The following is a 25,596-nucleotide window of genomic DNA, read 5'->3' on the forward strand; positions in this document are numbered from 1 at the left end:
TGAGGAGCATGAAGAAAACATGATGAAAAAGCTAGCAAATCCTAAAAGACCTATGTGACACGATCAAGCATACTAACATATATGTAATGGGACCCCAAAAGGAGAGGAGAGAGAAAGGGACATAAAGAATATTTGAAGGAATAATGGCCAAATACTTCCCAAATTTGGTGAAAGACATAAATCAACACATCCAAGAAGCTCAATGAACCCCAGGTTGGAAAAACTCAGAGATCCACAATTGGTCACAGTATAATTAAACAGACAAAGGCCAAAGCCAAAGAATCTTAAAGCAGTCAGCGAGAAGAGACTCGCCACGAACGAAAAGCCTCAATAAGATTAACAGCTGATTTCTGATCAAAAACCATGGAGGCGAGAAAGCAGTGGAATGACATATACAAAGTATTGAAAGCGGAAAAGAAAAAAGAAAAACTATCAACCAAGAAATGTATATCCGGCACAACCATTCTTTAAAAAGTGAAGTAGAAATTAAGACATACCAAATAAAAACTGAGGGAATTTATTGCTAGTAAACCTGTCCTATAAGACACGCGAAGTCTTTCAAGCTTAAATGAAGGGACATTAGACAGTGATTTGAATCAACACAAAGTAATAAAGAACACCAGTAAATGTAACTGCTTATATAAAATACAAAACACAACAGACCAGCTCTCCAGCATTGCCCACGTGGGGGGTCCACCCCTGAAGTACCATATAAAATACCGAGGACAATTTTTACCAAACGACCCAGAATGTATAACTTCCAGACGAAAGCTTTCCCATGTGAAGGATGCCTGCTGAAAACACCTTCGGAGGTCTGATTAATGCCTTCATTCTTTTCAGTGCCTCATCAATCTGAGGATGATTTACACCTTTTCCCTCATCTCTTTTGCTCTGTGCTTACTGTCGACAGAGCCACCGTATTATGATTTTATTTCAAAGCAAGTTTTTCTTTTCAGAATCAGAGGTCGCCTCTTGAAAATTTTATGTTTAACAATATGTCATTTCAGTACTTCAAATTGTCAGTGCACTCAGTGATAATGAGAAATCGACCTTGCAGTGCAACACTAACCACAAGAAATAAAGGGTGGGCCGCACATGTAATTTTAAATTTCCAAGTAGCCACATTCAAAAAGGTAAAAGAAACAGGTGAAATAAACCGTAATAATATATTTCATTGAACCCAGTACACCTAAAATAACATTTCAACATCAAATCAATATAAATGTATTAATGAGATATTCTACATTATTTTCATACGAAGTCTTCGAAATCCAAAGATTTGGGTGCCAGGGTTTTCTTTTAGTTGTTTTGTTGTTACTTTTTAGCTTTTATATCCTTTTAAGTATGATGAGGTGCTTTTGTCCTGGGATCCAGTTAGGCTACTTGGAATCACTTCATTCTTTCGTAACTTGTGTTTAAGTGTTTTAGGGTGGGCCCAGAACAGCCTTTAGTCCAGGCACAATTTGACCTCACTACTGAGTCAACGCCCTTCTGGGGACTCAATCTGATGCCTCCCGTCTTAGGTCTTCCCACCATGGCTATAGGGAACACAAACTTGTCCCAGCCCTGGGGATGGATGCGCCTGCTTCTTTCCATCAATTCTGCTTGGGCTCAGTATATTCCTAACACATGTACACAGACGAGGTCTCAGCCAAAGACTTGAAGGGACCCCGCTGCCGACCTCCAGAGCATTCTCTCTCTCTCTCTCTCTCTCCACCTATAGGTTCTTCTTGAGCTCTCCTTCCCGGTGAAGTCAGTGAGCTGAACACTGGAAGGGTTCCCTTCACTTGTTTCTCTCTCTCTCAGGAATCAGTTTCATGCTGCCTGTTGTCCAATGTCTGGAAACTACTGTTTCATGTATTTCGTCCAGTTTTCTAGTTGTTTGAGGGTAGATGGTAAATCAACTTCCTGTCATGGCCCAAAAAGATATAAAAAGGGAAAAGCCATTCATTGAATAACTATTTATTGACTGCCTGCTGTGTACGAGGAACTGTGCAGAGAGCTGGGGAAACCCTATTGAACTGAAAGAGACACAGCTCATGCCCTCATGACGACCACAGGCCAGCAGGGAAGGACAACAATCACTGAGTAATAATTCAAGTAAATACGCGATATGAACCGTGACAGGTGATAGGAGAGCAAGCAGAGCGTTATGAACGCATACAACAGGGAGACCTGATTTAGTCTGTGCAGTCAGGAAAAGTTTCCCACGATGACGGACGTGTTAACTAAGATTTAAGAAATCAGGAAGATTAGGAAACTGTGCTGTGGAGGGGAGAGACTGCTAAGAAGAACATCCAGCCTGTGGCAGGATGGAGCCATTAGAGATCATCAAGTCCAGCCCTTAGAGTTCCCAGTAAAGACACAAAGGCTCGGACTTTATAACCTGCCTCATTATACTGTGTTTGCAGCAGAGCAGGGACTAGAATGCAGGACCCTTACTGACCTCCAGGTCTAATGTTCTTTCCACTTCTCGGCATCGCTAAGCAAATGTAGGGAACACGAGAACATTTTGTACAATGACATTTGTCATTTTATGGTCCATGACATATCATGGACGATACATAATTTTGTAATTGACTTTCATTTAAAAATAATTATGGCCAAAATGTTAGTCAAGACATACTTTTAATTGCCTCTATTTTTTAATGTGTTTACGAGGAACGTGCCATAAAGTGTAAATTAACGTACAAGAGAGCACAAAACAGGAGACCGAGAACTCACGCCGTGGCCTGGGAGTGTCAACACGGCTCCCCAAGTGACTAAATGACACCCAGGGGATTCTCGCTCAGCAGTGTAAGCCATTAGTGCTTTCCGACATTTGGGGCAATGCATCCAGTGCCCCATTCCAAGCTTAATTGGCACAATAAATGTCAATGAAAGCTCCTTTAAGGTTGTAAATGGCAAAACTCAAGTGAAACTGTATGTGTAGAGACTCGCACAAGCCTTCTCTACGGGAAGCCTCTCCTCCAAAAGACATGGTGTGTTTACGCAGGCTCCGAGTCTTCTAACCTGGACGCACACCATGCACTTGGATTTGCAGAGGACACAAAGTTCTTTTCCCCAGCTCTCCCACACGCATCCCTCCGAAGTGGCTTACAATCTGTTACATGTCTTATATGTTAACGGGATTCCGCGAGCACCAACTATGGGCCAGGACTGGAAAAGAGCCGTGAACAAGGTGGAAGGTCCCTCCCGTCGTGTGGAGAGACCCCCTAAGATGCCACCACTAAGTCCCTTTCCATCCCTGGTTCTGTCTGGCACGTCTCCTTTTCTGAACTTTCACGTATGAGACTTAAAAGACAATTAATTACTCATCCAGTGTAAATACAAAACAGGGTCTTTGTTAACTTCTGAACTTGGCAAAAACATTTTTTTTTTATGTCCTCTGTACATCTCATTAACATAGGTGTCCAAAAATTCCGTTTTAATTTAAGTAGCCCAAGCCGCCAAGTGTTTGATATCATCCTCCTCTTCCTCTGCCCTCCTGGAAGATGCTAGAACATAAAATGGAGGAGAATTAGTCATTGGTGGCATGTATCCTTTCAGCATAGAAAACTATGTATGAAAAGGTTATGTAGTTATGGGATAAAAATTAAGTGATAAAAGGGAGAGAACCGGCTATCATTTTAGGCAATCACGTGACTGCAGGTAGGGGACCTAGGGACAAACCTGCTCGGGAACGCTGTACAGTGGAGGACAGACCCTGCATTCTGCCTGGTGTTCTGTCAGGCTGAGCTGGGAGGGACGAAGACGGCACATTTGGAAGTCGGATACTTGTCATCTTCTTATTTAATTCTTCCTGCTCCAATTCTTCAAGTTCTGCCATCAATTCATCCTGAACACGGGAGAAAGAAAGAATGATGGAATTAACGTTTCAAGCAGCGGGTTTCCTCAAACCCAATAACAAGAACATCTGCTACCCAACTGATATGTAAGAACCCAGTGAAACGGAATATTTAAGACGAAGTCTTGTTTGCAACACTGAGCAATGATTAAAAATGAATATTTTGGGTTGTGCAAATTTATTGTAGTTAATCTAATACTTCAGTAAACAGTTATTCAAGTACTTTGTACTAGCTGAATATAAAACCTCCAGTTTCCAGGAAATCTACTCCTTGCCTGTCAGGTTTCCAATGCCTCTTTTCTACTGTCAAAAATTGAGAATCTGGGAAACTTGAACTGGAGGAAATCAATACTCTCATTTGGGCTAGTGTTATTGAGAGTAAAACAACAGGTATGGCAAAAGCATAAAACGGACAGAAAGTAAAACGGATCAAAGATACTATAGTTCCTTTATCAAACTACCAAACCCCACATAAAGATGCTGTGTGTTTGGGTTGGGAAAACTTCAACTCAAGGCAGGTGTACTGTATTTCTTTCTTTCAGCAACAGTTCCAGAGTCTGGTTTAATTCTAAACTGCTCTCCATCCTAAGTCCGTTGGAGTCACAAGACTAGTTTGAGGTGTTTAAGTCACCTTATAGCAGATAGGATATCACTTATAGTTCAGATCTAATGAGCTCCGTGGGCCCTCAGGTAGAGTCCAGCTCCCCTGAGAGAGGCTGGGAGTTTAAACTAAATTTGTCATCGTTAGAATTCTGAGGTTGTCCCCACTACAAGTGACCTAAGACACTTTATAGTCGACCAAGGAGCGTCTTCGTTTCTTCACTGATTCATCATTGAGCAAAGTTACTGAGCGCTCACTCCTGGCCTGACACTGAACGCAGATCTGGGGATGCAAAGTTGAACCAACAGTCCACCTGGAAGGAGGGACTGACTATGATTGAATGTGAGAGAAAAGCACATAAGCAAATAATTCCCCTCCATCAAAATGAGAGTAGTAATACCATCGGCCGAAAGAGGGACTCCGTAAGCCAACCACATGTGGTCACCCATGTGTGTCAGACGTGCAGCAAGCTGAACAACTATCTGACATGCATGGTTACATCTACCCACGAAAGGAAAGAAACCATGAGCGTGTGTGTGAGCTAGTGTTCCCCGTGTAGTTGTATGCTGTATGATTCCCCACGGGCTGTATGGATCAAGTCCCTTCAGAACAAATATTCCGATGTCCGATTTCTACTCACGAAACAATCAGGAACAAATACAGTAAATACACTAATAGCAGAGCACACTATCCCACACTGAACGTGTGCCCAGGATTACGAGTAATGCTTGATAGTTTTCAACAGCACCGAAAAGATGGTGGTATTTTCTTTCCCAAATGATGACAGAATCATCATCTCTTCCATCAGGTACCAGTCACTTATTCATTCATTGGTAAAAGAATTTTATAATTTAAGAAACCGTAGCGATTAGTGATCCAGTAACTTTCTTTTTATAGATGAGAAAACTAAGGGGCAGAGAAGTGAAGGGCGTTATACACAGTTTAGTGAAACGGCCCAGCCCAGAGGTCCTCAGGAGCCGGGAGCCCTTAGATGTTTGTTAGCCTTAGCAGGGCTGGACCAGCTTTCCGTAAAGGACCACACAGCACTTTGCAGGCTTTGCAGGCCAACATGGTCTCCGTCACATACTGCTTACTGCTCATGGTTATTGGTGGTGTTGTTTTCTGCAATCCTTTAAACACGTAAAGACCATCCCTAGCTCATGGGCTAGGATTTGGCCTGAAAGCCAACATTTTCCGACTCCTGGGATACACCATTTTCAAAAGTTGTTGACCCCCAATCCTCATTTTCTGGGATTCTGTGGAGCCACATCTCCCCTTAGCAGAGGTGTCATTTTTAATGCCACGTAGATGTAGGAAGTCACGTTCTTCACCGTGCTACTCTAAGAACTGGAAACGTTTCCAAATCTGTCCCCATCCTACTTGTGTGTGCTTCGAGTAGGACCACTGAAATTCACAGTGCAGGCGCCACCATTATAATTACAGTCTGTCTCATTGGACTGCTTCATCTAAGTGGACTGTGTGTGTTAATAAGCCCGTCCACGTTGACTTTGTTTCATAGCCTGAGTAATGAACAGAGGCAGCCTAACCTCTAATTTAACATCCACAGAGCACGATGCGTCTGTTCCTTGCAGAGTCTCACAGTCTGTTTCGTTTTGCCCAGATGTGCAAGCACTCGATTCCTCCTCGTTATGGGCCATTTCGGCTTCCGCCATTACAAGTCACGAGCTTTACTTAATGACACACTGCTTTTCCTTAATAGCTGAAAACTTAACCAGGGGGCTGTCTGCCAGACTGTATTCATCTTTCCTTCGGATCAGAGCTACCAACACTTCACTTCCCTTTTAAGGACATTGCTAGCAAATATCATGGATTCTTTGATGATATTTAAGGAAACATTTAAGGAGCCCTGCCTGCTCTCCATGGTGGGAAGCTAGTCTTTTGTAGCAGCCGTCATCCTCCATCCTTTAGGTCGTGTCACCCACCTACCTCATCAAAGTCATCGCCAAATCCAACCCGTTGAGAAAATGCTTCTGAGATTTCTTGGGCAACATCCTGTTGCTCCGTGATCTCTTGCATCAAATCATCTATCTTGTTCAGATCCCTGAGAAAAAATCGTTGGTTGAAATATTTTTAGGATTTTACTTTAAAAGTAGGAATTCAGATATAATCTCATATCAACAATGAGTCCATGTAATATAAACGCTGTTATTTCAGTAGGATCACAAAAATTCCTGGCGGTGACCTTGATAACTTTAAAAGTGATTTGCCTTTCAAAAATCGAATAATCCTGTACATACACATACATTTCAGATATTAAATAAATAGCCATGACATTTGGGAGTCACATTTGAGAGAGCAAATTATTTTATAGCAATTATTTTATAAGAATCCTTGTAGACCCATTTTGAAATTTTTTCTGGTAAGGCACATGTAAAATTTAAATATACGCTACTAGGTATCAAGTCTGCAGGAAATGATGTCATGGACCCCCAAGAACCACCATGACTAAGACAAGCTGGAACAGCTCTCAGCAGCCCCTATGTGGTAGCAGCCTTTTGTAGGAGCTCAATTTTGGAACCAGAGGACTGTCACTGAATGCCCAGTAGCTTGGTGGCCTGATTCCCTCAGGGCTTCCCCAGGGCTGCTGCCCCCCTGGGCGCTTACTGGTAAGGGCAGGATTAGGCATAAATCACCTGAGAAGGATCAGCAATGGCAGCACAGGCATCGGGCAGCCCAGGCCCAAGGTGTACAGCTGCTTCGAGGAACCCTCCACCCCCCGCCCCGGCCCCTAACCATCGGCCTGAGTGGTCAGGGGCTGACGTACAGGACCTGGACGGCTTCTCCAGGACGAGGCCAAAGTGATGGGTACCAGAGACGTGATGCGTTTCCTTGTCATTAAGCCACCTAATCCCTGAAATTCTGATTCCCAGAGGAATAAGTCTTTTGCACGTTTGCCAGAAAAAGCTGAGCATTTCGATATAACTTCATGTAGTAATCAGAAAGAACACGTTGACCATTCTCCTGCCACCCCGTATTTCTAATTCTTATCATTCTATTTGTGACAAATATATAAAGTATGTATGTCTAAAAAGGAGTATTGAAATTTGGGGCTGAGGGTGAACTTTTCTCAAAAGGAACACGATGGGATGAAGCGGCTAAACGACCTGATTTTATAAAACACGTTAGCCCCCGGCTTCCAGCAAGGAGAGAGGCTCTGGGCTCTGATGGGAACTATAAGGATCTTTCTGGAGCCGTCTAGAGGATGGCTGACCATCAGTGAGTCATCAAGGCAAGAAAGTGTTAGCAGAAGTGTCTTCACTGACCCCGGCCTGGCCCTCTTCACCTCTTCCCATCCGTGGGAACCTCTCCGCCTCCCTCAGGCTCTCGCTGCTCTGTGCATCTTCACTCAGACTTCATTGTGATATTTAACCTCTTGGAAGGGTCCAGTCCCAGGCATTGACTTCCCAGTATGAATACAACGCCCACGGTCACTGCCCGCGACCACTATGAATATGGATTATGGATTACTTACTTCATACCAGGAACTAAGCAAATGATGTCTCGTATCTCACTGAGGCTCGCAATAACCACAGGAGGCAAATAGTATTGTTATCTCCAACGCACAGAAATGGAAACTGAATAGAGGGGCGAAGTAATGTGCCCAAGAATCGTCGGCAGTGGACCTGGGATTATCACCCAGAAAATCTGAGCCCCAAATCCATGCTCATAACTGTTATTCTGTGGCAGTGGTTCTCATACATGGGTTAGGATCAGAACCACCTGGGGAACTAGGTTACAAACACAGAGGTCCAGGCCCTGCCCTTCTTCAAGGAGCCTGGGCAGCTGTATTCTCATTAGCAACTTTCCGGGTGATTTTGATTCCCACCCAAGTTTGACAACCACTCTTCCATCATTCTAACACACTCACAGGTGTTGACGTTGAAGCTTTTTAAAAAAATTATAGGACGAGAAGTTACAGGTGGGCTGTCAGGCGACTGGGAAACCTTAAAGGCAAAATGAACGTCCGCCATGTTTTCATCTTTTTTTGTTTTGTTTTTTTGCCACCATCACTTCTCCTCATTCTCTGAGGGAGCATTCCATCCCGACATGTCCAGAAAGGCTCCAAAGGGAAAGCCCACTCCTGCCCCAGTCATCCTCCAGCTCTCCCAACACCCAGGGGATTTCTGGCTCCGACGGAGCCCAAAGCCACTCACATGTTGTCGTGGACGGATTTCATGGCTTTGGCCGCATAACCCATGTTCTTCAGCACTTCGGTGTTGGTGTGCGAGTTCTCCAGGGCCTCTCTCTGGAACTCGATAGTGGACAGCGTGCCGTCAATCTGAGTGAGCTGCTTCTCAAACCTCTTCTTTCTCTTTAGTGCCTGTAAAGCAGCTAAATATGGGAGAAGCCACGTTTGTAAGGAGAGAGCCCAGTCCCTTCCTCGGGGGTCATTTGCTCGGCGCCAACCATGGACTCAGCATTGTTGTCGCCCCATAGACAAAGAGGAGACCAGGAAAAGCTGAGAAACTCAAGGGGAAGCCCTGTCCTCCCATCACTTGCACCAGCGATCACTCCTGCAAACACTGTTGTTCTTTTCATCCAAAGACCTGGCATGTGTCAGAGGATGAAAAGTCAATTTTCATAGTCCATAAAATGTACCACAGAACTGTTTCTGTCAGTACTGGATTTAAAAAAAAAAAAAAAAAGGATAGATATGAAAATAGGAGTAAAAAGTCATGCAAGAGAAAAATAAAACTTTAGAGGAAGGAAGAACTTTAATGACTGTTTACTCTAGCCCGGTTTCCTTATTTCAAAGACAAGTTCATTGAGACCCAGACAAGTTATGTAACTTGCTTGAAGGTAGACAGTGAGTGGCAGTCCAAACTCTAGGAGGCCAAACCGCATGTCTTGGTCTGAAATGATTATGAGATGGGCCGTAAGGTTTTGTCTAACCATGAGCGCCCATGAAATCAACTGCTAGAGTCACGCTCAAGAATCAGATGGCATACTGGTGACAGAAGTATTGCCTTCAGAGAACTGATATCTCAATACCCTTTGTAGATAATCTGTTTGCTTGTTTCCTCTCTGGAAATGTTTAAGACTTTATTTTTTTACCTTGCAGTTAGGAAATTTCACCAGTAAGTCTCGGTACATGCCTCCTTTTTTTTCTTTTCTCAAGTAAGCATTTATGGAGTGTTTTTATTCTGAAGAGTCAAGTCTTCCTTCATCTTGCGGAAATGGCATTCTTTAATTTTTTTAATTACTTCTTTCCCCTCCATTATTTCAGCCTACTTTCTTCTGAAACCCGTATTCATGTTTATATTATCATCCACACTGTGACCCTTTCAAAGCATTCTTTCTCTTTTCTCTCTTTTGAAATCCTCTTGCAACGGATATTGGATTCCTTGGGTCTATCCTTCAGTCTATTAATATATCTCTCTTTTTGATCTATGTTCTTGGAGAATTCCGTAACTTTATATTCCAGATCACTAAGTAGTCTTCAGTTCTAGTTATTCTTTTTTTTTTTTACCCTTTCACTTATTTATTTTTAATTATGCTTTCAATTTCTAAGAACTTTTCCTTCTAGCTGTTCATTTATAGGGCAGCCCATTCTCGTCTTATAATGCAATCGCCTCTGGAATCTCCCTGAAGATGCTAATCCAAGTTCTGCTTCTAACACTTTTTTATGTCTTCCATTATTTCTCTTCTCTTGGGTCCAGCTGTTTGCCTTGCTTATCTTGATCCTTCTCTTTCAGGCAATCACCTGTCCTGAAACTCTTCTGATCTTATGGGTTCATAGCTGTAACTAAGAGGCTAGAATAGTCAGGACAAGGTGATATGCCTCTTGTGGTTACGTGTGTTTGTCTCTGGGGCCTCTCTCTCGAAAGGGAAAGCTGTGCAAAGCTCTGTGGAAGAAGTGGGTGGGGCATGCCCGCAAGCAGGCTTCCTTCAGCGGGTAGGGAGCAAGCACACAGGCTGGGGGTTCCCACAGTTGCCAAAGGAAGGCTTTAATTTGGATGTGGGATGTTTGTCTATATTTCCCTCGCTGGAGAGCGGTGACTTCTCTTCCCCGCCCTTCCTTGCCCTATGGACAGTGGGGGTCCAGGGTTACTCAGGCTCTGTTCTGCTTCCCTCTCCAGATGCAACACCACAATTTCAGGGCTTGCTGAACAGTACTTACACTTATTTATAGAACAGTTCCTATTTGTTTAACCTTTCCTTTAGAAAAGAGCCAAAACATTTTTTTTTTTAAGTCATCTGGCATCAAGGTCTTTTCACAAAACCACTCCGTGGAGAGGCTCTTCGCATCAGAGCTGTATGAGGGTTTTCTGCCCCCACAGGGAGGACGGCCGGTTACCTCCCTGTGCTGACACCCTGCCTGTGGACCCATAGCTGCTGCTGCATTGCTCACACTGTCCCATAATGACTTGTACAATCAGTTCCTCCCACCTCCCCTTTGAAGGAAGATTCTGCTCTCCTGTTTCCCCCGGTACCTACCTAGCACATGGCCAACAAAATAGTAACAAAAACTGACACAGATTATCTGCTATAGGCCAAGCTTGTGCAAAATGCTTGACGTGCATTATGTCATGTATGGCATGAACTCCATAAAAACTCCAAGAGTAGATGCTTTTATTGGCCTACTTTACAGAAGATGAAATGCACGAGTATTAAATGAATAAACCTGATCATTTGGTGCACTTGGTACAATAGAAAACGTATGGCCTCCTAGGCCAGAGTGTGAGTCCGTTTTCCGTCCTCGGTAGGTGTGTGCTCTTGGGGAAGTCACTTCCCTTCCTTCAGCTTCAGTTTGCTCTTCTGGATATGGGGACAGAATCCCCAGAAGGCTGGGTGACTTAAAAATCAATGTTAATTTATGGAAAACACTTTATATGGTCTCTGGGCATGGTAGGGACTTCGCAACTTGATATTATTACTAATAATTGCTATTTATTTAACATTCATTAATTATTAAGATGGTCTATCTTACTTCTGAGACCACTGAGCAACAAGGTACCCATTTTTCACCAGACGTCACCAACCCAGGAATGTGATATTACAAAAGAGCTCCACTTTTCCAAAGGCGCAGCAGGAAATACTCTTCAACAGAGTATCACTATTCACCCTGAGAAGCCGAGCTCCCCACCCACCATACCCACAGGGGAATGTTCAAAGTGCGTCTCCTCCCTGTCTTGTCAGGCTGGTTCCACGTCTACACTTATTTGGAAACTATTGACCCAAAAGCATTTTCCTTTTTTTTTTTTTTCTGAGAAAAATTTTAAAGTTCTCCATTAAAAAGTACGCCATGTTTCTTAATAAGAATTCACTGTAGATTACTGTCTGAAAATCAGGAAGCAATTTACTATAAAGGATGAGGCTTTGGAGCCACCAGATGTGTGTTTCAATCCCACCTCTTTCAATTAATAACTGCGTAATAAGCTCAGCGTGTGACCTTCACTCTTTGTAAGTGACATTTGTTCATTTGAATCACAACAACAACAAAGGTACCTGGAAGATGACAGTAGAACACTGTATTCTGGAGTCAGTCGGCCTCCTTTCAAATCCAGGCTCCATCTATCCATAGCTATGTGACCTTACGTAAGTGGCTTACTGGAAAACAGAGGCTGCAGCGCATTTGGTTGTTGAGGACTAAATGAAATAACACGTGCAAAGTGTTTCGTGCCGTGTCTGGCACATAATGCATCATCACTGAATATCAGAGACTTCAGAGTCCCACCATATCCTCCTTCACAGGGTTGTCAGAACCATATGGTGCGAATAACGTGGGATAACGCCTCACCTGGCAAACGCTTGTTATAATAACAATAAGTTCTGGTTTGGACACGATTTTAAATGCCTCTGTTAACAAATGGTATCTGCGTTTCACAATATGTGGGAGAAACTTGAAAATTCACCCAGCATTGCGATCTCAACTTACACTATAATGCCCACGCCACAACCTACAGACTGGCCTGCACCCGAGTCCCCCGCTCTGGGGAGCCAGGCAGGTGATGAAAGTAAGTGAAGCAGACAGAGGTTAGGGGAAAGGCCTTCTTTGTTTTCTCACCTGTGAGAGAGAAAAAGATAGAGGAACGTTGCTCTCCTGTAACAATAGAAAATCGTGCAAGCGTGGTGATGAATGGCAATGGGCACTGGCCCCAGTATCAGGGAGCCACAGGGAGGATGGGGTGTGGCGACTGGGGAAAACCGTCCTGATCTCAGGGACGCAATGCCGCTGGGCTCCAGTCCACGGCTGCCATGCAGGCCCAGGCTTCCCCTGGTTCAAAGAAGCAAGGCGTCTGGATTCGCATGCAAAATCCCCCCCCCCCCCAATTTAAAAGCTGATTTACAATTTTCAAGAAAACCTGGTGTGAGCAAAACCGGTGATTCCCGCATGGCTGGATCTGGTCCCAGGACACCTGACACTTCTCGCAAATTCTGCCAGGCACTGCCAGCTTCTCCCAACACTAAGACAAGAGGCTTCTGTTCCAAAGAGCCAAGAAGCGGACGTGAGGCAGCTCCCTGTGATCTGCTTCTCACATGCAATGACGATGCCAGCGGCCCACCAGGAGTCGGACAGGCTCTGACTTTGTCTTCCAATAAACCATCTGGGAGAGAAACAGCTCCACTGTTTCCAAGACACGCAACAAATCCTGCAAATGAAGGCTCGCTCCTGATTTGGCAAAGAGGAACATTTTTAGGTCCGTGTAACTTAACCTGCATGGAAGGTGCAATCCAATCTCCCAAGCTCCTGTGTGTGTTTTGCATCAGCTGGTGCAACCTGGATGACATTCATCATAAAACAAAGGAATTGACTGTATTCCTTTGTGGTGGAGAAACAGCGGGCCGGCGGGTATCGTCTCCTCGCATAGCAGTGATGTGCCTCCAGCAATGGAGTCACAGACGTGTCCTCTGTCCCCTGCTGCTGGGGAAGCATGACGAGCCTGCACTCCAGCCTGCTGAGGGTTGGGACTGAAACTGGAGAATTATTCCCTTGAACCCAAATCCAGCTAGCCCTGTACGAGTTCACCCTGCTGCCAGAGCAGGAAGGCTCCGGTCACCTAGGAAAAGGCCTTAAAACAGCAGAAAAGAACTGCAGGTTCATTGCTCATATAATGACAAGGGCAACAGGGTCCATCTGTTGTCCTTCACTCACGCAGGGTGTGCAAGTGGGTATATTGGGGTTCCTTCAGTTGGCCAAGGAAGAACCTTTTAGGAACCAACACATCCATGACTGCAGACAGCTTGTCTGCAGCTGTCTTTACGACAGCTTGTCTCTGTCCTGTGAAGAGATGGTCTCTAGAAAAGTCTGGAAAAAGTAATCCCGAGAGGGCTTAAAATACATATGGCACCCATAATTGGTTACGTCCTCTTTCGCTTTTAACGAGGAAGTCTCATAGTCCCGTTGTTTGATTGGAGACACTTTAATAAACTTTAATGTAAGGTCCGTTCTTACTCACCCACAAGTCACTTCATTCACTACAGAACACCTTCTGAAGTTTGTGGCAGCATGTTTCAGCTCTCAAAACACACAATCTGAATAAGCAGCATCCTAAGCATTCCACAAATGGAATAAAACCAAACTGTTTCAGTTCAAAGTCAAGGGTTCGATTAGAAACAGCTGGGGGAATGAATACTAGCAAAGTCTAACACCTCATCACAAACTTCCCTGGCCTTCTTCACTTCTCGAAAATATTCCTTATCCATCCACTTGTCAGTCCACAAGCGCATAGGAAGCTCCGCCGCCCACCCAGCACCACGGGAGGTTCTGCGGGGACAAAGGTATAAGACTCCAATCTCAGAGGAGGAAAAACAGGAAACGGGCCTTCATTCACTTATTCCTCCTTCAACGAGCATTTATGAAGCACCTCCTATGTTACAAGAGCTGTGTGCCCAGGGATACGAGCATGCGTACATAACATCCTTCGCCTCAAGTAGCAGAGGAGACAGAGGAGAATGACACAAGCCGTGTACAAGGTCCAGGGGCTACACAGAGGAGTGTAAGCTCTCTCTGGATGGCAGGGGAGGGCGTCCCAGGGGAGGCCGTGTTGAAGCAGCTGATTGTCCACAAGGGACTCAAACACACTGTTCACTGGGGAACATGAGTGATGAAAGGCACGGCACAGACGGCCCCTGCCAGCACCCCCATCTCTCTCCCCTACTGCAGATCTCCTGCTAACCCGTGTTTCTCGCTGAGACATGTAAGAAATCAGCGATTGGGAACCTCAGCACTGAGCAAATCACACCAGCTTGCCACACTCGCTGAGTCGTATAGGTAACCTCCCATTTTAGAGGGCTCGCCAATATCGAGTGCCATAAAAAGGGAAACTGCGAGCTAACGGGAAAAAGAGCACAGCAGTGACCGACGGGACTGCACAGCGGCCGAGCAGGTGCCTGAGAGGACCAGCAAGGAGCGGGAGGGGTGTTCTGAAGAAAGGGCATTTGGAAGTGGACTCCGGCTGCAAGCGAGCCGCTAATGTGGGGCTGAGTGTTTGCATAATTAACCTGTTGTTGGAACAACACCCCAATGTATTCATTAAAATGTACTTGATATTCTTTGTAAAAGCCCAGTTAATGTTTAACACCAGGCAGAAAATATAACTAATTTAATGAGTGTGGTTTTTACTTATTAGTACTATTAGTAAGCTCACAAATTGGTAATCCTGTGGACCTGCTATTGCCTAGAATATAGGGAAAGCAGTATGACTATGAAACCAGCAATAGTAAACGGAAAAATTCAGAAACAGTTGGCTATTCTTAGTTCTATAGGGTGGACACGTGGACTTATGGATGTAGTTTTATATTACAGGCGTGTATCCGCGTATATGTGTATTTGTGTGTGTGTTTCTGTATGTGTGTGTGTGTATGTTCTAGAATATGGTTCAATATTCTACTTATACACAAATATTTTCTATTCACACGATGCAGCAGTATTTTCTACCATTGTGTCCGTGGCTTACAGGTCCTCTGAGAACCCACAAACTATACCCCTCTAGCCCCTTTCACTCTCACTGTCTATAATTGTATGATTATTCCTTTGAGATCCTAAGATCACCAGATCTCAGGAAACACACAGCTCCTATCCTCAGGGTGACTATTACTATTACTATCTGAAGTTATTTAAAAATAGGGTTACCTTGAAATTGGTCATGACCTATACTCTTCTTTCCTTTTTCAAACGTAAGTGGGAGGACCATACCCAATAAATCCAGGTAGTTTCCACAAATAAAACTTTTCAAACTGCTCACAAAATAATAAAACATAGGCTCTTGCATATGTGATCTTTAAAATAGGTGTACATTTATTTAACATAATTTTAATTTTTTTCTTGCTGCAGTAGAAATTTTGAGTGAGAATAATATCTTTGTTCAAACTCGAAGGCTATATTTACTTTCACTTGACAGGTATAAAATACATGGAAAGAATTGGTCATGTAAACAGCAGCACTGCCCACTGAGAAAAACCTGTTGAACAATGTTATTGTTATAGCAAATAGGACACACCCACTCTGACCAGGCAGCATATAACCAGTGTGAAAGAACCAAACGAGTCACTGGAGATTCATGTTTGAATAGAAAATAAAATGTCCAAAGTGCTTGTCAAATATTATGGTTGCATCATTTCATTCCTCTAAATTTCTATGTTAGACAAATATAAAAGTGTAAACTTCATTTAAGTTAGGTGCTTGACATTGAATTTTAATTTTTAAATCAAGAATTGAACTTCTAATGCAAGGGTTCCTGACTTTTAGCAGAGAATAATCAACTTTTCCTGTCCTGTAATTTTTAAAAATTGCCATTTTGGTCGGCTTGCTTTTTGGGGGTTTGTTTTGTTTAGAAGGTAGCCATTCCCACGTTGGTATTGATGTCACTACCATGTTTCCCTGAAAATAAGACCCAGCCGGACCATCAGCTCTAGTGCGTCTTTTGGAGCAAAAATTAGTTTGAGACCCGGTATTATATTATATTACATTATATTATATATTACCCGGTATTGTATTATATTATATTATATTATATTATATTATATTATATTATATTATATTATATTATATTATATAAGACCCAGTCTTGTATTACAGTAAAATAAGACCGGGTCTTATATTAATTTTTGCTCCAAAAGACGTATTAGAGCTGATTGTCTGGCTAGGTCTTATTTTTGGGGAAACACGGTCTGAGGAACAGCTGATGGAAGTGACACACAGAGCACATGGAAGTGGGGGCTTTATCTGCCCCACACCCCCTCACTGGAAATACCCACAAGTTAGAAATCCCTAAGTGAAGGACGTGGCAGTGGGCTGGAACAGCCATTGTGCAGGTTTGAGTTCTTACTGTTGAAAGCAGGGCCATATAAACTCTGGACTAAGCCCCAAATAGTTCCCCAATATTCCCAAAATATTCCCCAAATAGGGAATAGAAGCAATTCCCTATTAGCACCATTCGTTTGAGGTAAGGAATCAAACCCTCGGTACAGGAAAGTCAATTATTGAGGAAATAATATTTAATAATACTATCTGTTTTATATTTAATCCACATTCTTGCTTTGTGGTTCCTCCTTCTGCAAACTTTTAAGCCAACTGTGTGTTGGTTAAAACTTCTATCAAATCATAGAGAAAGCAGGAGGAGCTAATATTACTCACATGTACTAAAAGTTCTAATCAGAGTTTAGTAAGGCAAAGAGTGAGAATGTGACTTAAAAAAATAAATCCTCAATATTATTGTGCAGGTTTGAGGTACATTTTTCAAGTACCTGTGATAATGCTGTCCCTTTAAAGTACAAACAGAGTCACAGGTACTTAAGCATATGCTGAAAAATGAAACCAAAATAGGTCATTCGTGCCCTTTCCACAACTTACCCACAAAGCAAAGCAACATAAATGAAAAACATCTCAGTATTAGATTCCTTGCTTTATATCTCATTGGTTAGGGTAGGATGCGTTTTTCTTGTCTGTTATCTTGAAACTGAAATCAGATCAGAAATAAGCACCGTGTTTCCCTGAAAATAAGACCTAGCCAGACCATCAGCTCTAATGCGTCTTTTGGAGCAAAAATAATATAAGACTTAGTCTTATATTATATTATATTACATTATATTATATATTACCCGGTATTATGTTATATTATATTACCCAGTCTTATATTAAAATAAATAAGACTGGGTCTTATATTAATTTTTGCTCCAAAAGACGCATTAGAGCTGATGGTCCAGCTAGGTCTTATTTTCGGGAAACACGGTAGTCCTAAAATACTGAGAAACACACCGCTAGCACTACGTACACCCGAGGGCAAGCGTATAGTAATTTCCTGCCATAGATCCTTGAATCTGTACAAATCAGTGACTTTGGCATAATAAAGTTAGTAATAAACTTTCTACCTTATTCTACCTTAGTGTAGCTGATTCAATAAACAGCCAAATAGCACAAATACAGGAAAATTATATTCTTTGCTTAATGTAAATATTCCCCAAAACGTGGTAGGCTATTATCCAGCTTTGTGGAATGTACATGAGGAGGAGGACAGGAGGGAGAAGAGGGAGAAGAAATGAATGTTCCAATATTTATAATTCCGCTCCGAATTCCTGAACGAGGAAAGCAAACTGGATGCAAGGTCCCGTAACACAAGACACAGTACCAATTACCCTTCTAAAAGTAGCTATCACACGTCAGCAGACTGTCAAAAATCTATGCCGCAGATACTTGAAAGAATGATTCTAGAAAAGAAATACTCTGCACTGTGGTTTCTGAGGAAGTAGAAAAGAAGACAGCGGTAACTAGAAGCCAATCTGAGTGCACAGATGAAAAATACCAAACGAAGTTCCTAACCGTCTTTACTCGGGTTCCTGGATGTTGACTTAGGTGACACCGTACACCTACGCTGTCCTAACTTTAGGCACTTCACAACCATCCCGAAAGCTCTGAGCACCACCATCCTCAACCTGATCCCTCATCTCTTGACACAGAACCTCCTGGTGTGGCATTTTAAAAAGCTTTCCAGGTGATCTGATGACACTAACACAGTATCAGTTCATAAACCAGCATTTATGGCCCATGGGTGTGTGACTGTAGTTTGGTTTTAGGACTATAGTTCTTAAGGCAGATTGAAGCATTGCTAGGGAAAAGAGACAACGTTGGAAATGTAAGATGAGAATGGCTAGAAATGTAGGTCAGGTGTATTAGTCATAGCTGGACGAATAACTGAACTGGTTGAGTGTTGATCTGTCCAACGGGTAATCATTCCTGAGCGGAATCTCCGATGAGCTGTGGTCACCGTCACGCAGAGGGTATCCTGGGTGGAGGTCTCTAGCGGCATGCCGTGAGGCTCTGCCATGGGTTCTGTCTTACTCAGTGTATTTTAACCAAGACGTCGACGGCCATAGAAAAGGCTGCTGACCACCTTTGTGACTGATTCAACTAAAAGAAATAGCTCACAGATAAGACAAAATCAGAATTAATAAAATCTTAATTTTAAGACAACTGAAAAGAAGATGATCGTCAATAGCAACACATGTAAAATCGCCAAATGAAAGCTTAACAGAACTTAAATAAGGGGGAGAGAGTCAACCTGGCCAGGATGTTTAACCCCTTCCAAATGCAGCGGGGAAAGCAACTGAGATGGCCTCTGAAAAATGCAAACTGAGGCTGTACTAAGAGAACAAAAGCGAGAGCCCTCCGTGCTGGTCAGTGTGTGAGTGAGTGAGTGAGGGTGTGAGTCCGTGCAGGGTCCTTGCCAGGGCTCAGAGGGCACAGGGAGGGAGTGGGAACGCGAGAACGTGGAAGTGACAGGGCTCCCAGGGCTGCTTCAGATGTGTCAGGTCTCCCACCCAGGGGTGGGGACCCGGGGGGCTCCTGAGGTGGGGGAGGGATTGGGGGTGGGGTTCAGGGAGGGTCCTGTGTCCATTGCTCTGTGTTTTCCAGACAGAGAAGGCCAGTTGAGTGGGAACAATGCCTGGCCCCGACATAGGTAGTTAATGCCCCAGGAATAAAGCTCGTTCTTTTCCCAGCCCCAGAGCACAGTGTGGTAGAAACAATCAGATAACTGGAGGTAAACAGAGCGCTGTATTACAGTACTTGGTAGTCGCTGGAAGACTGGAAAACGCTGAGAGCCTTCTAAGGGTCTAGGACCAAGAGTCACGGTGCCACACAAACATCCCTAAAGAAAACTAAGTTCAGATCTCTGGACCCTACACTCGACCTACTAAATAGGAATGTGCAGGGAGGTACTCGTGAGTGTGCATTTTAACAAACATCCTCAAGGAGTTTTGATTCAGGTGACTTGACGAGCACATTTTGAGAAACTCTCTTAAGAAAGGAGGTCACCAGGCAAATGATAGTTCCCAAGGGAACTCCCATCCTTGGGTCCGGCCGTCTCTGTCTCTGTTACCTGAGCTAGGCTGGTGCCATCACCCTTTGGCTCTCCACTAACTGACACACATGTGGTTCTCCGCACACAGAAGCACTCACACAGAATTCTGCTCTGTGCCGACTGTAAGAAAAAGCAAATTCCCGAGCCTGACGGGGTTCCAGCACTGAGCTAAGCCAGCAGGGCTGCACACACCTGGCCCCAAGGATGACTAGGTCCGCGCATAACTCTGAAAGCAAAGGCACCCTGGCCCCAAAATACAGCCCAGGCTGCAAAGAGAGCCTCGTACACAGGAGGCAGACTGTCCACCACACACACGCCCGAGGAAGGGGCCCAGTGGGCCTCGGACCCGGCTCCCACTGGGGTCATGTGTGACGATCCTGCATAGGGCATCCAGGCCACTTTCGCTCCCCCCATCCCAGCCTTTCTTTTACATCAGCCCAACAGCCTGGGGCCCACTGACACCCCAGACTGGACCCAGCCCTTTTCACAAAGGGACGTGTTTGGAGCTGTTGCTCAGCCTGGGACAAGGTATGCAACGGGGCCGGGACTAGGGTGTGAATCCAAGGGGAACTCTTAGAGTCGCACAGTGTGTCCTAGGGGGGCTCTCAGGCCTCTCCGGCCCTGGTAAGGACACTTTCGCCCAGTAAGGGGTAACCGAGGAAGTGACCAAGGTGGGGCTGTGGACAGGACTCTCAGAGGGCTGACTGCTGTCTTCAAATATGTGAAAAGTCTTCATGTGACAGATGGAGTAGATTGATTCCAAGTCATTCCAGAAGACAAAATAGGGGCCAGTAAGTGGAACGTACTAGGAAGCCAACTTCAGCTTTAAAAAAAGAAAAAAGCTGTCGTTACATTGGCTGGTATTTATAGAACACTGAAGGAAGACCTTCACACAGTCATGTCTTTAAGCCTCCCGGCTCTGAGAATCAGCCTTATCATAGCCGTTATGCAGATGAGGAAACTGAGAATTTGACAGGCCAGGGAGGGAGTCTAAAGTTACACAGCCCAGGCAGGGCTGGGACCCAAACCCAGGGCTGTCAGCTCTGGTGCCCAGGCTCTTACCTACTACACAAAGTCACTTTCTATCAAGTGCGTAAAACTTGGGTCAGGATATTAAATTGAAGCAAAATCACTATGACCATCTCTCAGTGATAATATTGGGGGGGAAAAAGACCTCATACAGGAGGTTAGGACAGCGACCCCTGAGACGTTGCACCAAACCAGTGCAGCGGGAAGGGTTTGCAGTGCATTAAGATACTGGTACTGTCTGCTCCTGAGGCCGCCAGCCAAATATCACCAGTGCCCATGGGTGCCATAATGTGACAAAGGCTAGGAAGGGCTGCAAGACTAAGGGACTCGGATTTCTGCCTCATTGACATTACTGTGGATTTGGGTCCCTAATCCTGAGCTCTGCACACAGAGAAGAATCACCTGCGGCACTTGGTACAAACACCGCTGCCTAAGCCCCACCCAGTGAATTATATCCCAATCTATGGGGATGGGACCCAGACATCAAGGTGACTTTGATCTACAGCCAGGATTGCAAACTGCTCTGCATGGCAGTGCTCAGCTGAAGTAGAAAAGTTCTGTAGGAAAAGTTTGCTTTTCTACCAAGCACACTCCTAGCTAGAGAGCAGGAGACCGATCGTGGAATCGGAGCAAAGCGCATTCAAGAATGTCTGACCTCCTAAAGCGTTTAAGCAATTCCTGAATCTCGCTCCCACCATTACTCTCTCGGGTCACCAGGGCCTTGGCTGCGGCAAAGCCAGTTTGGTGGGGCACACTCAGGTTCGTTCTGGTAGATCACGGTGACTGCAGAAGAAGTCTGGAGTGAGCAGCATTAGCTACCACCGCACAGCCTTGCAACAAGTTACAACGAGAGCAAGCACAGGCTAACTCCTGCAAATCACTTATGAGCAAACATACACTGGGCGAGAGACAGAGCCGTGTTTCACCCTGTTCCATGAACTCAGTGAAGTCCCCACTTTATGTCTTTTTAGATTCAATCCACCTGATGTGAAAGGCTCCCTGCAGACGCAGTGATGTCCCCCTGGCAGGTGCTGTGCCCTGTGCGAGGTGGACTCGCTCAGAGACCCACCTGAAGCAAGGACCAGACGCTGCACTGATCTGAGATGGAGCCTCAGGTACCATCCTGATGGTAGTGACTTACACCCCAGCACATTCTTCCCACCGGTTCTTACGTGGGGAGCAAGGAAGTGCTTCTAAACCACGGTGGCCAATCCACCTGTTGAGAATATACACGACTTCACCAATGAGCTCCCATTTCTAACACTTCCTATGCTCATTGCAGAGTTCCTCACTTTACCAATAAAACCCACTTTCGACAGTCAGAATGCCGTCAAAACTTCTGTTGTTGCAGAGAAATAGACCGCAGGAGAATGTGTAGAAGCCAGGACTGTGGTTCTTTCTGACATAATACTACTGACATACTACTACTCAACTAGTATTCTCGACAGCGTGTTTGCCAACCCCTCTGGAAGTAAAAGTTTAACTGCATGTACACGATGTCACCCTGATTATCGTGTAAATAACAGCCATTCTAGCTCTGACATTGTGTAACACAAGGTCCATTTAGTGTCAAGTATTTTGGGCCTTATGTTGTGTGTGAAAATACTTCTTAGGGGCTAATGGAAGAGAATATGTGTATATGAGTTACCAGGTTTATTTGGTGAAGCCGATATTGACAGTATATTCCAAAGCATGGTCGCTCATCGAATTCTGTCCATCATTCAGATTGCACATGACCCCATGCTAACCAGCCTCTTCCTACTCCAAGGGCCACCGTAGAACCAGGCCTGGACTAACACCAGTGTAGTTCCCAAGGATAAACAACAAAGAGTAAATGGATTTTCTGACACCAATTGAGTATTTGCACTTGACACTTGCATGTATAGCTTGTCTGACTTAAGGGAGTCAGATCGATATTCTTAACTAGCATTGGCTTTATTTTTTTTTTTTACTGACTTTATAAAGTCTACTTGTTTACACTTTAGTGCATTGACAATTGCAGAACATTTCTATATGTGTTTTACAATTTGGTCTTCCGAACACAAATGTATATTTTTACCATTTCCTAGAAGCAGATGTTCAATTTTTCAGATTTTTTGAAACCAATATTTACTAAGCAATCACGGTAGATAAAGCTACATACAGATCCAGACGGATGACAAAACAAAAAAGAAAAGAAAACCTTTGACAGACACTAAGCAAACATCAGTTTGATAAAAACATCAGTTTTTATCAAACTGAAGAGGAACAGAACAACCAATGAGTTTTTGGCAAGCCATAATGGCAGAGTCTCTGTAGAAATTGCCATTTAATAACCTCCCAAAATATTTTCAGACATAAAGTAAAAATAGAAACCAGCACTTAACTCGAAAACAGGCTATAATGTGGCCAAAAGTTATAAGCAATAGCAGAGAAAAAAATGAAACGACCTTTTTCTATTGTTGGTAATCAGAGGGCATGAATGTATCAGGACCATTTTTATGGGAACCAGAAGGAAGTCAAGGTCAGCTCCAAGAGATATAATTCCTTTCCTGCATTGAACAATGGCAGCCTCATTTGGGAGAAGCTCAATCTCTCAGGCTCAATCTTTATGACTTAAGAAGGCAAGTTCCAGCTTTGGTGGGGAGCAGAGTCCTGCGTGACCACTTCTAGTTCGGCGTCTGCCATTGACCTTGAGTTAAAAGAGCAAATCCCTTCAACCTCTGGCTGGGTTCTATAGGTTCCACGGGTGCTGTTTACATCTATTGTCTATAGAGAGAGCTGTGCACTGAAGAAACCAATTAACTCTGACAAAGAAAGAAGAGTCCAAGGTGCAACGTGGGGCACGAAGAAGCATTACTGACTCAAAGTCCCTTGTGTGTGGCAAAAGCCAGTGCTAGGAAATGTAATATTTAATTCCCTGTCTTTTTGTTGTATAATGTCTCGACTGCACGACAGCCAACTAAAGTCTTCAACAGCTGAGGCATCGGGCAAACCAGAACTACTAGAATATACTTCGCTGGAGATGTGCATGCACGTTAAAAGGTGTGATTCAGCCGCCAAACCCGGGGTAGAAAGCCTGATGTTGAGTGTTGCGCTCAGCAAGCCAGGAGCAAAATTTAAGGAGGTGCCAAAAAATTCAGTCATCGAGATACATACTATTTTCATGCCGTATATTTAAAACTCAAAGTTAATGAGAAAAGTCCACAATGAACAAAATATCCCATTTAAAAACAGAATTTTAAATAACGAAGTGCCATGCAAAACACATAAGAGCCAGAGGCAAAAGACAAAAAAAAAAAATCAATAATAATGATCCTGTCTTTATTTTAAATTTTGATATTTTGTTCATCGTGGATTTTTTTTTTGGCATTAATTTTGAGTTGTTAACATACTGCGTACAAATAGTGTTCCTGTGGGTCACTGAGATTTTGGGGGCCCCCTTACATTTTGCCCTCCAGCAGCATACAGGGCTCAGCTCAATGCAGTCCCAGCGCTGGGGGTCAGTGCCAGTTCCTAGAAAGGCTGTGGAAGCACACCGGGCCGCCCCGGGGACAGGTGCTCTGGGCTGGGCTGGCCTGTCCCCAAGGAAAGTGCTGGGGGCAGGAAGGTGGGAGCCCACCCCGGGCCAGTCCCGGAGCCTACCTCGCTTATTCTGCGTGCCGTGCTTCCTGGCCAGGGAGAGTTCCCTCTGGATTCGATTTTCCAGGTACTCCTGCTTCTTGCCCAGCATCTCTTCAGTCTCTCGGAGTCGGGCCAGAGCCTCCTGGGGGCTGGGAGCGGCTCGGCTCTTAGAAGAGCCTCCCCCTTTAAAGAATTTGCCCAACTTGCTCATGTCTGTGGAGCTGGGGGCCGCCTGGGGGACGGGCAGCGAGACCGTCCTCCAGTCTCCAGGTCCCAACCTAGAAGGCGGCGCTCCTGGGAATCAACAAGTCGTCGGGGCAGGTGACACACACTCCTGGGCATTTCCTGGCGCCAGCGCCCCGCCCTCGGCTTGGCCGGGAGGGGAGGGCGCTGGAGTCGGACTTGGTCGCTGGCGCCACCTGCCCCAGGGAGTTCGGGGACAGCTGGGAAGGAGCGCAAAACTCAGGACCGCAGCCAAGTGCCGTGTTGTCTATGCTGGGGACAGCAAAGCAATGTCCCAGGGGTCTTGTGGGGGGAGAGAGAGAGAGAGAGAGAGAGAGAGACCCTGATAAACAAAATGCTTTATCCCCTACGGGTTTGTGTGTTGTGTTTGTGGAGTGTGTGTGCATGCAGTGTTCTGTACTCCGTCCCTGTCCTGGTGAATAAAAGCATTCAGACTTGTCCGCGGGGGGTGTGTGGGTGTGGGTGTGGAGGCATCGGCTCACAGGACAGGGGTCTGCCCCTGCGAGGCAGGCGTGCAGGCCAGTGGCTTTGTCTAGGAGCGGCTGGCCCGACCGGGCTTGTCTCTGCAGGTGAGGCATCTGGGCAGGCCCCTGCACCTTGGCTGCCAGCTGGCATGGGTCATTTCTAGATCACCCTCCCGTGGCTCAAAGGGGCAGAGAGATGGTGGTCATGACTTTCCCTAATGTCAGGAAGCTGAGTGTGTGTGGTTGTTGCATCCAATTCTGTAATTAGGAACCAGCGTGATTGTTAGTGTATCCGAAACCTTTAATGGGGTGCCCTTGTGTTTGGATCTACGTCACATGCCTTTACAGAGGCAGCGAAGTGAAAAAGGAGAGAATGTCCTAGAGAAAAGAAGCATTCTTTTTTCTTCATGCTCACTATGCGTCAGTCCCACCTAGGAGAGCTGCAAGCAGAGGTTGGTAAGATGAAAGAACAAGATATGTAATGGC

General features: G+C 44.7%; 1 protein-coding gene across 1 annotated transcript; it reads right to left on the minus strand.

Moving 5' to 3' along the window:
- Positions 1–3,322: 3,322 nt before the first annotated feature.
- CHMP4C (charged multivesicular body protein 4C) lies at positions 3,323–24,795 on the minus strand. Its single transcript, XM_033126787.1, has 5 exons — positions 24,425–24,795; positions 8,624–8,801; positions 6,396–6,510; positions 3,673–3,838; positions 3,323–3,497 (listed from the first exon to the last, which is right to left on the minus strand). The coding sequence occupies exons 1-5, from the start codon at positions 24,612–24,614 to the stop codon at positions 3,433–3,435; spliced, it is 714 nt and encodes a 237-aa protein (XP_032982678.1). The 5' UTR covers positions 24,615–24,795; the 3' UTR covers positions 3,323–3,432.
- Positions 24,796–25,596: the final 801 nt, after the last annotated feature.

Source organism: Rhinolophus ferrumequinum, chromosome 14, assembly GCF_004115265.2.
Source record: "Rhinolophus ferrumequinum isolate MPI-CBG mRhiFer1 chromosome 14, mRhiFer1_v1.p, whole genome shotgun sequence".
Taxonomy (NCBI): domain Eukaryota; kingdom Metazoa; phylum Chordata; class Mammalia; order Chiroptera; family Rhinolophidae; genus Rhinolophus; species Rhinolophus ferrumequinum.